Genomic DNA, 14,053 nt, shown 5'->3' on the forward strand with positions numbered 1-14,053 from the left:
GAAAAAAAAATTAGTTTCTTTCCTATATCGGAGTACTTGAGTTAAGCTTTCCTGCTGTTTGGCTTTATCTTGAATTGCTTATTGGTCCACAGTCAACCAGTATTTTTTAAGGACGTACCTTTGCACCAGACACCATTCTAAAGTGAATACAAAAAATACAAGAAAGAAGCAAATTCAGGTTTTTTTCCTCAAAACGCTTCTATTCTAATGGGATGGGATGGAGAATGTAGTAGTCAGAATATAAAAACTGAAGACATAGAACAGCTGGAGACCCAGGAAAGACCTGATCCTGGTAATGTTTAAGCCAAGAAATGCTTCAATCCTATTATCATGGCTTAAATGCAATGAGTCGATGAGTCTCCCTTTGGTATTGAGTGAGACGATGGCAGAGAACCTTCTGAAACCCTCCTCCTTGTTCCCCCCCAAGACCCTCATTACCGGGCTATGAATACATGTGATGAGGATGGGACATTTGTCCAGTAGAGGTTTGATGGAGGCAGCCAGGTGGCTCAGTAGGTAGAGAGCCAGACCCAGAGATCAGAGGTCCTGTCTGTGCAACCCGGGGCAAGTCGCTTAATCCCAGTTGTCTAGCCCATACCGCTCTTCTGTCTTAGAAGCATGCTTCTAAGATGCCCAGTAATGGTTTAAAGGGGAGGGGTGGGGGGAATGGGTATATGTTTGATAACAGCCTCCAAAGTAACAGTACCATGAAGCCATTTCAGATTTCTTTGTTTTCATCTTTTTTTGTTAATATTTATAGGAAATCATCTCTCTAAAATATTCTTGAGCCCTTTCGGAGTTTTTATCTTTCATCGTTGGTTTTTTCAAATTTTATAAGGTTCCTATCTCTGGATAAATAAGCATCTCTATCAAAATTTGAGCATTTTAAACTTTATATTAAAATGAAAAGAGAGATACTTATTTATTTTAAAACAATAATTTGAGGGGACAGCTGGGTGGCTCAGTGAATTGAGAGTCAGGTCCTAGAGACGGGAGGTCCTGGGTTCAAATCTAGCCTCAGATACTTTCTAGCTGTGTAACTCTGGGCAAGCCACTTAATTAACCCCCATTGCCTAGTCCTTACCACTCTTTTGCCTTAGAACCAATACCTAGTATTGATTCTAAGATGGAAGGTAAGGGTTTAAAAAACAATAATAAATAAATTTAAAAAAAACCATTAACAGCAAATATGTGCCTCCCCCTCTTTCTCTCCCCCCCCCCCCCCGTATCCCCTCCCACCCCCCCTTTTAGTAGATTTCAATATATGTCATCACGGAAGTGAAATCATGTTGGAAGACAGCCCATATTTCAAGAATATCATGTTATTATAGCATAGGCAACAAATGGTCAGTCATTCATCTTTGCTCTTGAGAAAAGTAATTTCCATTTGGACAACCCAAATATGTCTCTTTTCACTTCTTGTTCATCTCTCCTAATTCTGCCCTCTGGGGTTAAACAGAAGTCTAATCCTTCTTCCACATACTTGCCCATAAAATATTTCCCCTCTAATCTGGGAATAGGAAGGACTTTTCAGATAATGTTGTCTAACTAGACTATTTTTAACAACTGGATCTCTGAAAACACAGGGAACATTTTTAAAAGTTTAATCTATATAATTACCAATTTCTCCATCACTTTCTTAAGTCTAGACAGTCAACCAAGTAATAAATCAAGCCTTGACTTGTAGTGGTTGCCAATTTCTATGATGTAAAAGCTCATATCAAGCATTTAGCACTCAGTTCTTGTGAATGATTTGAGGGGCTTCAGCACACCACTGCCAGGATGTCTTCCTTTCACAGAGAATCAGAGTCACAGAATCTTTTTTGAAGGGATCTCAGAATTTTTATTATGATCCTTACCAAAAAAAATAATAATAATAATCTTTACAGTATTCCTGGTCAAAGACCTCCATTGAAGGAGATTCCACTTTTTCCTTTTCATTCTGCTCTGGGGCAGTTCTAATAATCTGAAAGATTTTCCTTTATATGAAGCCTAAAGTTGGTTCTCTCCAACTGTAACCTTTTGCTCTAAGTTTGGTGTTTTGGGGACCAAGGAAAAGGAAGTCTGATTTTTTTTATTTAAAATTTAATTTCATTATTTTTTCCATTAATATTAATTTATTTTCTCCTTCCTCTACACTCCCCCATCCTACCCCAACCCCAACCACTGATACAAAAGTAAATGGACATCCTTGTAGCAAATATATACAGTCAAACAAAGTTGGTCCCCATATTGGTCATACCCAGAAATGTGTCTCATTATATCATGTCTCTCCAAAGTTTTTTTCTTTTCCCATTGAAACATCCTCACTTCCTTCACTTGGTCCTGACTTAGCATGAATTCAAGACCTTCACCATCCTGGTTGCCCTTCTATGGGCTAAACAACCAGAGCTCCAATTTTTAAGGCCTTCCAGAGAAGATTTTGTATCCAGAGAAGATCATATATCCAACCTAAAGTCTTCATATTCTCAGAGACCGTTGAATCACTACCCTTTTTCCATTTTAAAAACTTAATACTTTCAGCTTTTTTTTTTTAATCCTGCCATATAGGATTCATTTCCCAATCCAACTTGTGTTTTCAATGTGTATTTTCCCTGAGAGTTCTCCAGTCAGTCTCTCATGAAGCCCCATGGCTGTAAGAATGTTTATATTCTTCACAAATTTTTGGTGTCTTTATTATTCTCTTCTTTGCTTCTAGTTGACCCTCCTCTTCCAATTCCAACATTGGTTTCCATTCTTTTAATATGGCGACAATAGTCTTCTCTGATGATAGCTCCCAACTCTATGAAATCACAGGTCTGGTCACCGACCCTGTAGTTTCCGAGGTCTTTCCCCAACATGACAGTTGGTTGGAAAGCCTTCTCCAGGTCCTTGAATTTTTGCCATTGTATCATTCTACTCGCCTTGACTCCCTGGACCATCACACATTGACCCGATGGTGATTGCCAATAGTGGTTTCCATTATCCAGATCTATAAAGAACATTGTGAAAAACAGGAAATCAGGGACAGTTAGATAGCACAATGGTATCTAGTCCAAACTACATTATAGTTGTAATCAACAATACACAAGGGCTTCTGGGGGTGCCTTCTAGGTCTAGGAAAGGTGGTACGACTCAGGGGATAGCGTTTTTGGAGTCTTGCAGACCTGGGTTCAAATTCTAATTCTAATCATTGGCCAACTGTATGACCGTATGGTAGGGACTTAACATTTCTCATTCTGGGACAAATCTGTAAAGCAAGGGATTCTGTGAAATTGTGGGAGATTATGTATGGATAGCTAGATCATTGTATTTGAACTTTTTGAAATCCAATGTATTTTATACATTTAGAAACTTGATTTAGAAAAGGAATCCAAAGACTTAAGTAGGCTGCCAAAGGAGGGCATCAGGGACATCCTAAAGGTCTCAACTGTTGGTCAAAGGAGCTGGAAGGAACCTCGAAGACCATCTCATCCAGACTTCTTCATTTTACAGAATAGGAAGCTGAGAATAGGAAGCCAGCAATGTGGCATCTCCACAGATGAAATCACAGGTCTTTGGTGTATCATTGTTACCCTTATTCTGAATTAACTTTTTGTTTTTAAACCTATAGTTTCCATCTTAGAATCAATGCTGTGTATTGGTTCAAGGCAGAAGAGCAGTAAGGGCTAGAAGTGAGGGTTTAGTGATTTGTCTAAGGTTACACAACTAGGAAATGTCTGGGGTTAGATCTGAACTTGAGAACCTCTCGTCTCCAGAACTGGCTCTCAATCTACTGAACCACCCAGCTATTCCCCTGAATGGTCTTTTGAAAATGTTGACATTTATACATTTTCGATATTACACAGTTGACACAACTTGGCTCAGTGGTTCAAGTGTCAAGAAGACTTGGGTTGAAATCCTATCTCTGACACTTACTGATTATTTGACTAACCTTCAGCAAAAGTCACTTGAGTTTTGTTCCTCAGCTTTCTCTTTTGTAAAAAGGGGATAATAATGATTGGCTTTTATATCATGCCTAAAGATTTACTTTATCTTTGCTGTCTCATTTGATTCTCACATATGGAGGATGTGGGTGCCATTGTTCTGGTATTATTATCATTATTTTTATTTTTACATTATTATGCTGGTGAGGGAACATTAGATTGCTATTACCTCCAGGATTAAATATGAAGTCCTGTTTGGCTTTACTGTGGCCCCTTCCCACCATTCCAGTCTTCTCATATCTTACTCCCCTCCAGATATCCTGTGATTCAGTGACAAAGTGGGTCTTCACACAAGATCAGCTTGGAAAGTAGTCACTGGTTGTCCCTGTGCTTAGAATTCTTCCCATCCTCCTTGGCTTGGAATTCTCTCCTTCCCATCCTCCTTGGCTTGGAATTCTCTCCTTCCCATCCTCCTTGGCTTGGAATTCTCTCCTTCCCATCCTCCTTGGATTGGAATTCTCTCCTTCCCATCCTCCTTGGATTGGAATTCTCTCCTTCCCATCCTCCTTGGCTTCCATCACATCTCAGCTCAGATTCTATTCTAAAGTCTTCCTTTATTTGATTGTCTTTTTTCTGAGACTTTACTCTTCTTTCCTCCCTACTTTGTCTTGTCTTCATGTTGTCTCCCTGTTTAGATTGTGAGTTTCTTGAGATTAGGGGCTGGTTTTAGTGTGGATTTTCTTTTATAAGGACACAGAGACGGGAAAGAGATGGTTCTTTGTCCGACACATAGTTGGTGCCTGATAAATGCTAGTTGACTTGATCTAACTAAAGCTGAGAAGGTGGATTATGTAGCTAGCAAGCTATCTGGGTTCAGAATCTGAATTCTAGTCTTCTTGATCAAGTGTCGAGGACCTCCCTTGGCTGCCCAGTTCCAGTGGAGAGCATCAGTAGTATCTACCTCAAATCTGTCCTAAGCCTCCTCCAATAGGAAAATGTTCTATCCATGGTAGCTGGGATTCTATATACACACAGTCCAGACCCAAACTGAAGGTGTTACCGTTCCACCCTGACATGAAACCTTTCTTTTAGCCTAGTTCTTACCTCAGTTTCCTCAGCTATAAAAGAAAGGGGTACGGTTGATGCTGTTAGATAGGACCATTTCCAACGCTAACATCCTGTGGCTCTTCAGTGGTTTGTGAGATGACCACGGAGGGCTGTTGAGTTCAGGCAAACCACTTTAAACTGATGAACTTCCCACTGCCACATGGAGAATCCCCAGCTTCCTTGTCCCCCATCTTGGTTCCTCTAGGTCTTCTCTCCCTGGCAGACAACCTTATATGGACATCTGGCTTGCTTTATGCATTTGACTTTTTCACTGTGGACTCAACCATTCATGAAGCAGCTTCTTGGCCCTGCCTTTGTCCAGCTAAGACTCTCCCCTCTTATTTCCAGATCCAGATGCTTTTCTGCCATTGAAGTACCCCAGAGAGGCCTCTGGCTCTGAGGTTAGGGGATTTGGGTTCAATTGTCGCCTCCGACTTTTCTTGTCTGTTTCTTATGGTCATAGCAGGCTGGCCTCCGTGTCCTCCTCTGTAAAAGGAAAGAGAGGTGCCAGAGGGTCCCCCACATCCCTTCTAGCTGTTGCTGTGTAATCCTATGAAAAGCCCACCGCAGGAGGGGCAGAAAGCCGGGGGTCCATCCCGGCCCTTCCATTGGTGGGCAGATTCTCGCAGAAGAGCCTGGTCGTGGGTCAGCTTTGGCTGTTCTTACTTCCTTTGGAGAGATGGTTACAAAAACAGCTGCTGGGCCACTCTTGTACCACAGCCAATGTCAGAGAGACCTTGGATCGGCTTTCTGAGAAAGAACAGGTCATCCTAGTGGAAGCCTCCGCCTCCCACAGGCTTTCCAAGATTTCCTAGAAACTGGAATGCAATCACACCAGAGGCAGCCTTGGGGAGGGCTGGGGGCTGCTCTGGGAGAAGCTCTGTCTTTCCTTGTCTTTTATCTTTTCCTGCTTTTTTTATAAGCATCCTACCTATACCTTGAGACATGTGGCATCTCATTCTCCAGATGGGGGATCCGGGATGATGGAGAGAGAAGGAAGACGAGGATGGGGCTTTTAGGAGAACTGAGAGGTGCAGAAGTAAGCGAAGTCTGGAGGGCTGGGAGGGGGTGAGACGCACCTCCCTTCTTTGGGGTGCATTTTCATTTCCTAGGGATTCCCTGTTCTAGAAGCCCAGCCTCTGGGTCCTCGTGAAATAGTCTTCTTGGGGGTGGTGGGGTGGCAGGAGGAAGAGCGCCCAGCAAGGGTTCCCCAGCCAGAGGAGCTCCATGGAGGTCCCCCTTGGGTGCTCTGGTGTGTCCAGCTATCCCCGTGATGCCCTCGAACCAATTACATTTTGTCTTGATGTGATCAAAGATTAAGAGCCAAGAAGAGAGCTGGTAACAGCTTAGGAACACACTTTGATTTGCTTCTCCTGCTTCTACAAGCCTTTTTCTGGGGAGAGAGGAAAGAATAAATATCTTTTTAAAAATTTTTTAACTAATTTTAAATTTTATTTTTAACTAATATTAACACAGTTAAGCCAAGTGGCGGATAATTCTGAATTTGGCTTGAAGGACCTTTCTTTGGGGGGTTATAGTTACCCCGAAAAGCCCTTAGAGACCATCTAATCCAACCTGATGAGAAAACTGAGACCCAGGGAGCGGGCCTGTAGGTAGCCCCCTGCCAAGCCACAAAGGATAGGGCTTGTGGGCTCTTACCAGGATGGGTATTCCCTCCCTTTAAAACCTATTCATGCCTGCCCCTTGTCCTTTGGGACTCTATAGCAAATATTTGGGTCTATAGCAAATATATTATACTTCCTGATTACCTTTTGGCTAAACCAAAATAGCCAAAGGAAAATAATTTTTTTTAATTCAGAAGATTTATGGAATTAAGTACTTATAGTGGCACTTTTTAAAATAAAAAATTAAATTTAATTAAAAATTAAATTTTTTTAATTTAGAATTTTTAAAATTTTTTTAAATTTATATTTGTATTTTTTTCAATTAAATGTAGAAACTTTTAATAATTTTTTTGGCATTTTGTGATCCTCCTTCCCCCCAGGCAGTACATAGCTTGATATGGGTTATGTCAGTGCTTTTATGTAATACATATTTTCCATATTCTACTGGAGATACATATCACATATACAATAAAAAACTCATTAAGGAAATATGGAGAAGGATGATGGGCTTTGGTCTGCAATCAGATTCTAGCTGTTCCTTCTTTGCCTGTGAATAGCTAGTTTTTTTGTTTGTTGTTTTAATCTGGAGTCCCTTGGGATTCTCTTAGAACCTGGTTTGCTGATGATAGTTTAGTCCTTTGTGTGGCACTTATTTTCAAGGATAGTTTAAGAAATGCTTTTGTTTTTTTATTTGGAAGCCATGCTTTCTTTCCAGCTAACTTCCTAAAACCCATCTATGATTTTGTGCTGGGCAACTAAGTGCTCAGAGAATCAAAAAGTCCTGAATTCAAATCCAGCCTCTGATGCTGTCTTTAAGACCCTCAATCTCTTTCAGACTCTGCTTCCTTAAGTGTAAAATGAAAGTAATAAGAGCACTTTCCTCTCAGGGTTATTGGATCGATTGAGATACTATTTGTAATGCATGACTGGCACACAGTTGGCACTAAATAAATGCTTATATTTTTCATCTCACATCTCTAGTAAATGTGGTGGTGACCTCGGTATGGGGGGGAGGTGGAATTCTTTTCATAGAATCAGAGTTGGGACATCTCCCACCCTCCCTGGTATCCTGGACAACTGGCCATCCAGCCTGTGCTTGAAGACCTCCAGGGAGAGATTTTCATGTAATTTCTGTTCTCTTCTGAAGTGGAGTTGTTTAAATTTGGTGACCTCTCTGGCAGCTGGGCAGGCACACTGGAGTGAGGCGGCTAGGACCAAAAACCCTCACAGGGACTGACTGACTTTCGGAATTTTGCCATGAACTTGTGTGTGGTCCATTTGCCTGTATTTAGATCCCCTCTCTCCAAAAACGGGAACAATAAGGCTGTGTGTCATGGGATGCTAGCATGAGGGAGTCGGTGAACTACAGTGGACTTTGAAGATGTGGGAAGCTCATTTAGGAATTTGCATAATTCAGTTAGGAATGTTGTTGGGTTTTTTTTTTCCTTAAAGAAAAGAAAATGAAAGGCTTCTGACCTGTAGGACTTGCTTTTACTTCTGCCTCCTTAAAGTTGTAGGAGAAACTGTGCCTGTTTGAATTCACCACTTCAAACTTTTCTATCAGAGTTTCATTTATGAAGTTGGATATATGTGGCTCTTGGGAATGACACCATTTTCCTCAAAATTATGAATTTGATGTTTCTTAACTACATGTGTGTTGACATGTCTTTTAACTTCTCTGTGCCTCGGTTTCCCAAAACATGAGGGTGTTGAATCAGGTCTTTCCACTTCTTGATCTAGAATTTTTGGTTCTGTGATTTCCTCATATTCACATTGTTTGGAGTCTTTTCCTTTATGTACTTGTGTGATGGGTGACATCTCAATTTCCCTGCCTCTTTGTCTCTCTGTCTCTCCCCCCCTCCCATCTCTCTCTCTCTCTCCCTCTTGCTGTCTTTCTGTCTGTCTCTCTCTGTGTCTCTTTCTCTCTGTCTCCCTCTTACTGTCTTTGTCTCTCTCTGTTCTGTCTTTCTGTCTCTTTGTCTGTCTCTCTCACTCTCTATGTCTCTCTCTGTCTCTATCTGTCTCTCTGTCTTTCTGTCTGTCTATCTCTCTCTGTCTCTTTCTCTCTGTCTCTCTCTTACTGTCTTTGTCTCTCTCTGCTCTGTCTTTGTCTCTTTGTCTCTCTCACTCTCTATGTCTCTCTCTATCTCTATCTGTCTCTCTGTCTTTCTGTCTATCTCTCTCTGTCTCTTTCTCTCTGTCTCTCTCTTACTGTCTTTGTCTCTCTCTTTGTCTCTTTGTCTGTCTCTCTCACTCTATGTCTTTCTCTGTCTCTGTCATTCTCTCTGTCTCTATCTGTCTCTCTGTCTTTCTGTCTGTCTATCTCTCTGACACACTCTCTCTCTCTCTCTCTCTCTCTCTCTCTCTCTCTCTCTCTCTCTCTCTCTCTCTCTCTCTCTCATCTTGAATTCAGTAATCAGTGCTTCATGACCCTTTTCTAGATGAGCACATTGTCCAAAAGAAAAAGAAACTGTGCGACTTGTCTTCCCATAGATGCCATAGATTTTCTATCTGTTAAGTGGGACCCTGGCATGATGAGCCCCTAGTCTCTAGGGTCTCTTGCAGAGTAAGTGATCTTGGGTCCCATTCCAGCCTGGGCCTGGACTTCAGCAGAAGCTAGCTAGCCCTTTTGATGACTGCCAGATTCCCATTGGGGTGTTCTGAGACCCTCTCTGGGTCTATTGTGAAATCCACCTATTGATTTGGGAGCTCCAGGACCTGGGAGATGGGAAGGGGTCGGGGCTGGCCCTGGAATTCCTCTCATTCCAGCATTGCTAATAGGATTCTCTCTGGCTTCTGTAATGAATGGGGAGAGGTTAGGTGGAGCTCTTTATTTCGTTAGGGAGCCCTCCCTGCTCCCTGGAGGGACCTGTTCAGCTTTGGAAATGCTCCCTCTCTAATATGCAAGGTTATTTGGAAGAATGTCCATGACTGTGATGGGAGGAAAGGTTGAGGGCTGGAGGGAGAAAAGTGTGTTAAAGCCATTTGGCTGCTCTTGAAATCTTGGTGGGGGAAAAAAACAACATTTTCTACTTGTAAATCATTCACTTGTCCCACATTCTTCAAACTCTTTTCCACAAATGACTTTAGCAGTTTTAAGGGTCACACGGGAGGTTAAGAGTCTGCTTATGAGGTGCAAGTTTTGGTGATTAAAAAGCAATCCTTTATTGAAACAATAGCATTTTATCTACTGGGATGGAGCTTTGCTTTCCTCCTGCAGGAAAGTTTGGTTCTTCTTTTTAAGTGATTGGCAGAGGGTAGTCTGAAAGGGTTCTCTTAAGTCTAGCTTCCTGGAGTGGGGATTATGGCTTTACCCTTCCCACTTTTTCCTATTGTTCCTCAATGTACTAAATTCTAAAATCTTCCTTCAGTGAATATCTGAAGCTTGTGAGAGTCCAGAGAGCCTGGTGAGGTGGGAACAGACTGTAGGTCTTGGGTTAGAATGCCGTCTTTGCCATTTATTAACTCAAGCAAATCAATTTGATTCTTTAAGATATATATTTTCCATCATGGCTCTCTTTTGCCAAAGAGAGAGTTTTGTGCCCTATGCATAACCTCCCACCTCATTACTGTTGACCACAACCAAAGAGTTTTTACTCTTAAGACTAGAGGAAAATAAATCGGATAAACAGCACAGAGTGCAAAAACTGCAAAGTCCTAGGAGCTATGATTGGCATTTGCAAGGTGACTTGTGCAGTAGAAGACGGGAGAAGGATAAAACTAGATAGCCATCTTCCACGTTCATGCACATGGACTGTGTGGTCATTCATCCTGAAGAGTGTACACTAGCTTGTAGTCTGGAAGTTGGGCATTCCATGGACCCATTCCTCAGGTAACTGGCTGCTGTGAGCAGTCTTTCATTTCATCCTGACCTACCGTTGTCCATGTACCATTGTCCCTCTCTATAGTAAGTCTCTCATTCTCATTGAGCGCTAAGGCAGATCTCTACCTAGCCATCCCAGGCGGTTCTTCCCTTATTCTTCTCTAGACCCTCCATGAACTATCCACCCCAATATCAAGGAGACCTTCCGTTGGTTATTTTGAGATGTAAAATTGTGTGACATCCAGTACAACAGATTGTCATGTGCACTGGTTATCCTTCACTTCCATTCTATAGCTGGGCTACCTTCTTTGTTTGTGATATTTTTTCAGAACATTGTTAGCTATTAGAGACAACCCATAGTTGTGATCCTTCTGAGTGACTCTGTCTACATTGCCATTTTTAGATTAAAGATGGATTAAAAACCATGTGGGATGAGTCTGATTTTCTTGGTGTGGGAAGATCACAAACTCTCCATGACTACTCATTCTGTGAAGTTCTTGCCCAACCCTTTCTCCATCCAATGGGCTGGAGGCCTTCCTGTGGTTTCCTTGTTTTCGCTATGTCTAGTGGACTGGGAGCTGACCTAGTTACCATCTTTCTTTCTACATGACCATCCATATGACTTTTCAGTCACATATATCTTTCTAAATGCCTTTTATGTCACTTCAAACCATACTTTTGTATTAATTTGTAGGGCATTAGTTGGAAATAGTTAAAAGAGTTTTCAAAATAGGTAGCAAAGCCATCTTTGGTTGCTATGGAATTATCTAAAAGTATTTCCTATTTGAAAACAATCTCCATTTCTCACAGCCTCTGCCCTTTTTTTAAAATGACTTGGGTATCCTGTTCTCTAATTAAAATGCTGGACAATCCTATCCCAGGGAATTGAATGCTTTTTTCCCCTTTCACGTTGCTTCCATTTCAAATTAATGAATTTTACTGAATTTTATTGTACAGGATACTCAAGACTTAATTCATAGGGCCAGAGTCAAGTTTCCGGAAGAGAAAACAAAATCACTGCCAAGTTGGCTTAGCTTTCTAGAAAACTGCTAACTAATTTAAAGATCTCCTTCCCTCCCTGCCCCTGGAAAAAAAAAAAACTCACCTATCTAGTGAAAAGGACACAAAAAATCCAGTTGCAGTGTTTCAAAGTCTGTATCAGACCTGAGGCTGAAGGAATTTTGAAATTGGATCTGATGTTCATTGATCTTAGCTTTTTTTTTTTCCCTGAGGTGAAAAGCTGGAGAATTCATGCGATTCTTTGATTTTTAAACCAAGAGCAAGAAGGATGACTGAAAAGGCCTCACAGTGAGAAGGCCAAATCAAATGCCTTGATGTAAAGAAACAAAAACAGATGGTGATCAGATGTCTTCCTTTGGACAGTCTGTTGAAAACAATGCACTGATTAGTTTAGAAATAAGATGCTTCAGAGAAGTAGAATATTCATACCTTATTTTTCTTTTTTTTTCCCCCCTAGGACCTGCTGAAGTTCCCATGATGTCACCCAATGGATCCATTCCCCCCATCCATGTGCCCCCAGGATACATATCACAGGTAAAATTCATCATTCATCTGACTCATAGTTTTAGGCTTAAAGGAATCCATTAGTGGTATCAAATTTTATGATTGTCATAGAGCTAGAAATGACCTTAGAGATCATCTAGTCCAACTGCCTTGTTTTACAGATGGGGAAACAGAGGTCCAAAGAGCATGTATCTTATTCTGCCTCTCGCAGAGAGTAGGTGGCAGGAGTGGGATCTGAACCAGAGCCAGAATGTAAACCAAGTGCCTTAGACTCCAAATCCAGTGTCCTTTACCCTGGACTGTGTGTCTCGAGACTCTTGTACCACCAAAGCTTTCATACTAGTTGCTCTGGGACAAGGGACCTACAAAATACCTGAATGGTAGTGATAGAGAGTCTTCCCCTGGCTTCTCCCTTCTCTTCCCTCTCGTCTCCACCATCTTTGCATCTACATCAGTCCATCAGTCTTCAAGTTCTTATTAATGACTTATTTTGCCAGGCTCTGGACAATTTAGAATATAGAGAAAAGCAAAAATAATTCACTCAACTCAAGGAGTGCACATTCAAATGGGAGGCACAACCTATAAAAATCAGAGTATGGAAAATAAAAGCAGAGCAAAATGGATGATCATGAGGATGAAGGGAAGCCAGTGATTATAAGAGTAGAAAGTTGTTCAAGCAAAAGAACCTCATTGTTGGTCCAGACTGTTCTGAATATAGGACGTGGTCATACTAATCACAGTCAGTGAAGGATGGATTGGATTGGGGGAAGCTTTAGGCAGGGAGACCATGTAGGAAGCCCAGAGGTAATGGGGGTCTCCCACTAGGATAATGGCTATATTAGTGGAGAATGGGGAATGTACCTGAGAGATGTTAGAAGAAAGAAATGATAAGAATAAACAACTGATTGAATGTGTAGTATGAACTAGAAAGAGGAACTTGATTACTAATAATTACAGAGGTAGTGAGGGGCAGAGCTGGGATTTGAACCTGCATCTTTTCTGTCCCTTTCTTCTGGGCCGCAACATCCCATTGGGAAGGACCCCATGACCTCCTCATTGTCATGGCAGCAGTGTAGCATCTTTAAGACGATCTCCATCCATCAGGTTGATACATCGCCTCCAGAGCTCCATGGGGGCTTCTCAGCTCATTTGGGGGTTTCTGCTCTGTGCCCCCTACCCATCCCCTTCTGTGACTCAGAATAGTGGCTCCAGAGCTCTGGGGACACCTGACTGTGTCCATCACCGCTGTACCATGCAGGATCTTCAATAGCACTGGGTCATCTCATTTAGAGTTCTCCTGAGGGAAGGGAGATTAAGAAAAGTTGTAGCCTATTGGTGGGAAGAAATGATACTCTGTTGTTTGCATGAGGTCTCTTAGAGCTGGAGTCTTAACACTACTTCTCTGACCTGGAGCAGGTCTGTAATGGCCTTGAGCTCTCAGTGCATCATCTGTGAAGGGTCAGCCTGACTCCGTGGTCCTCTGTGTGTTCCCCAAGCCATCACTATCTTTCCCATCCATTCTAGAATGAGCTATAAAATATTTTCTGTGAGCAGACAGGATCTGTTTTGATATGGGTAATATTATTGGACATCTTAGGTGAACCGAAAAATCCCCAGCCAATACTGAAGAAAATTCATTGGCAGAGAAAAATAGATAGTTTGGGTGTTTCTTTAAATTTTGAAATCCTTCCTAAACTTGGAGACAAGTGGTCAGGAGAAGAGAGAGTGAGAACAAGGGGCGAAAGATCCTTTGTAGAAAGTACAAAGGAAGCTACATCCTTAATGACATTATGCCGGAGGCCTGCTAAATAGACTACTGTGCAGCTGACTTCTGGTTTCAAAGAGTTCTAAAAATCAGTTCTGTTTTCTATTTGCTGTGTTGTTGAGAACAAAATAGTCTACATTGGAGAGTTGCTGAATTTGGGGCCTCAATCAAAGGAAATTTCTAATTCCCTAAAAGTAAACATGGTTATTTCCTCACTGCATTAGTCCAAGTACAATCACGGAAATCTTCCCTTCCCTCTTCTGATGTGTGGTGCTCCGACTTATCTCTTATTTCCTCCTTTTTT

At 41.6% G+C, this 14,053-nt stretch overlaps 1 protein-coding gene across 1 annotated transcript in view; it reads left to right on the top strand.

The window, feature by feature from the left end:
- FNDC3B (fibronectin type III domain containing 3B) overlaps window positions 1–14,053 on the top strand; it is a 323,317-nt gene that overhangs the window by 190,490 nt on the left and 118,774 nt on the right. The window contains exon 4 of the mRNA XM_056806864.1: window positions 11,938–12,014. Coding sequence (XP_056662842.1) covers window positions 11,938–12,014 — 77 coding nt within the window. The remainder of the gene's footprint in view (window positions 1–11,937; window positions 12,015–14,053) is intronic.

This window comes from Monodelphis domestica, chromosome 8 (genome assembly GCF_027887165.1).
Source record: "Monodelphis domestica isolate mMonDom1 chromosome 8, mMonDom1.pri, whole genome shotgun sequence".
In the NCBI taxonomy this organism is placed as follows: Eukaryota; Metazoa; Chordata; class Mammalia; order Didelphimorphia; family Didelphidae; genus Monodelphis; species Monodelphis domestica.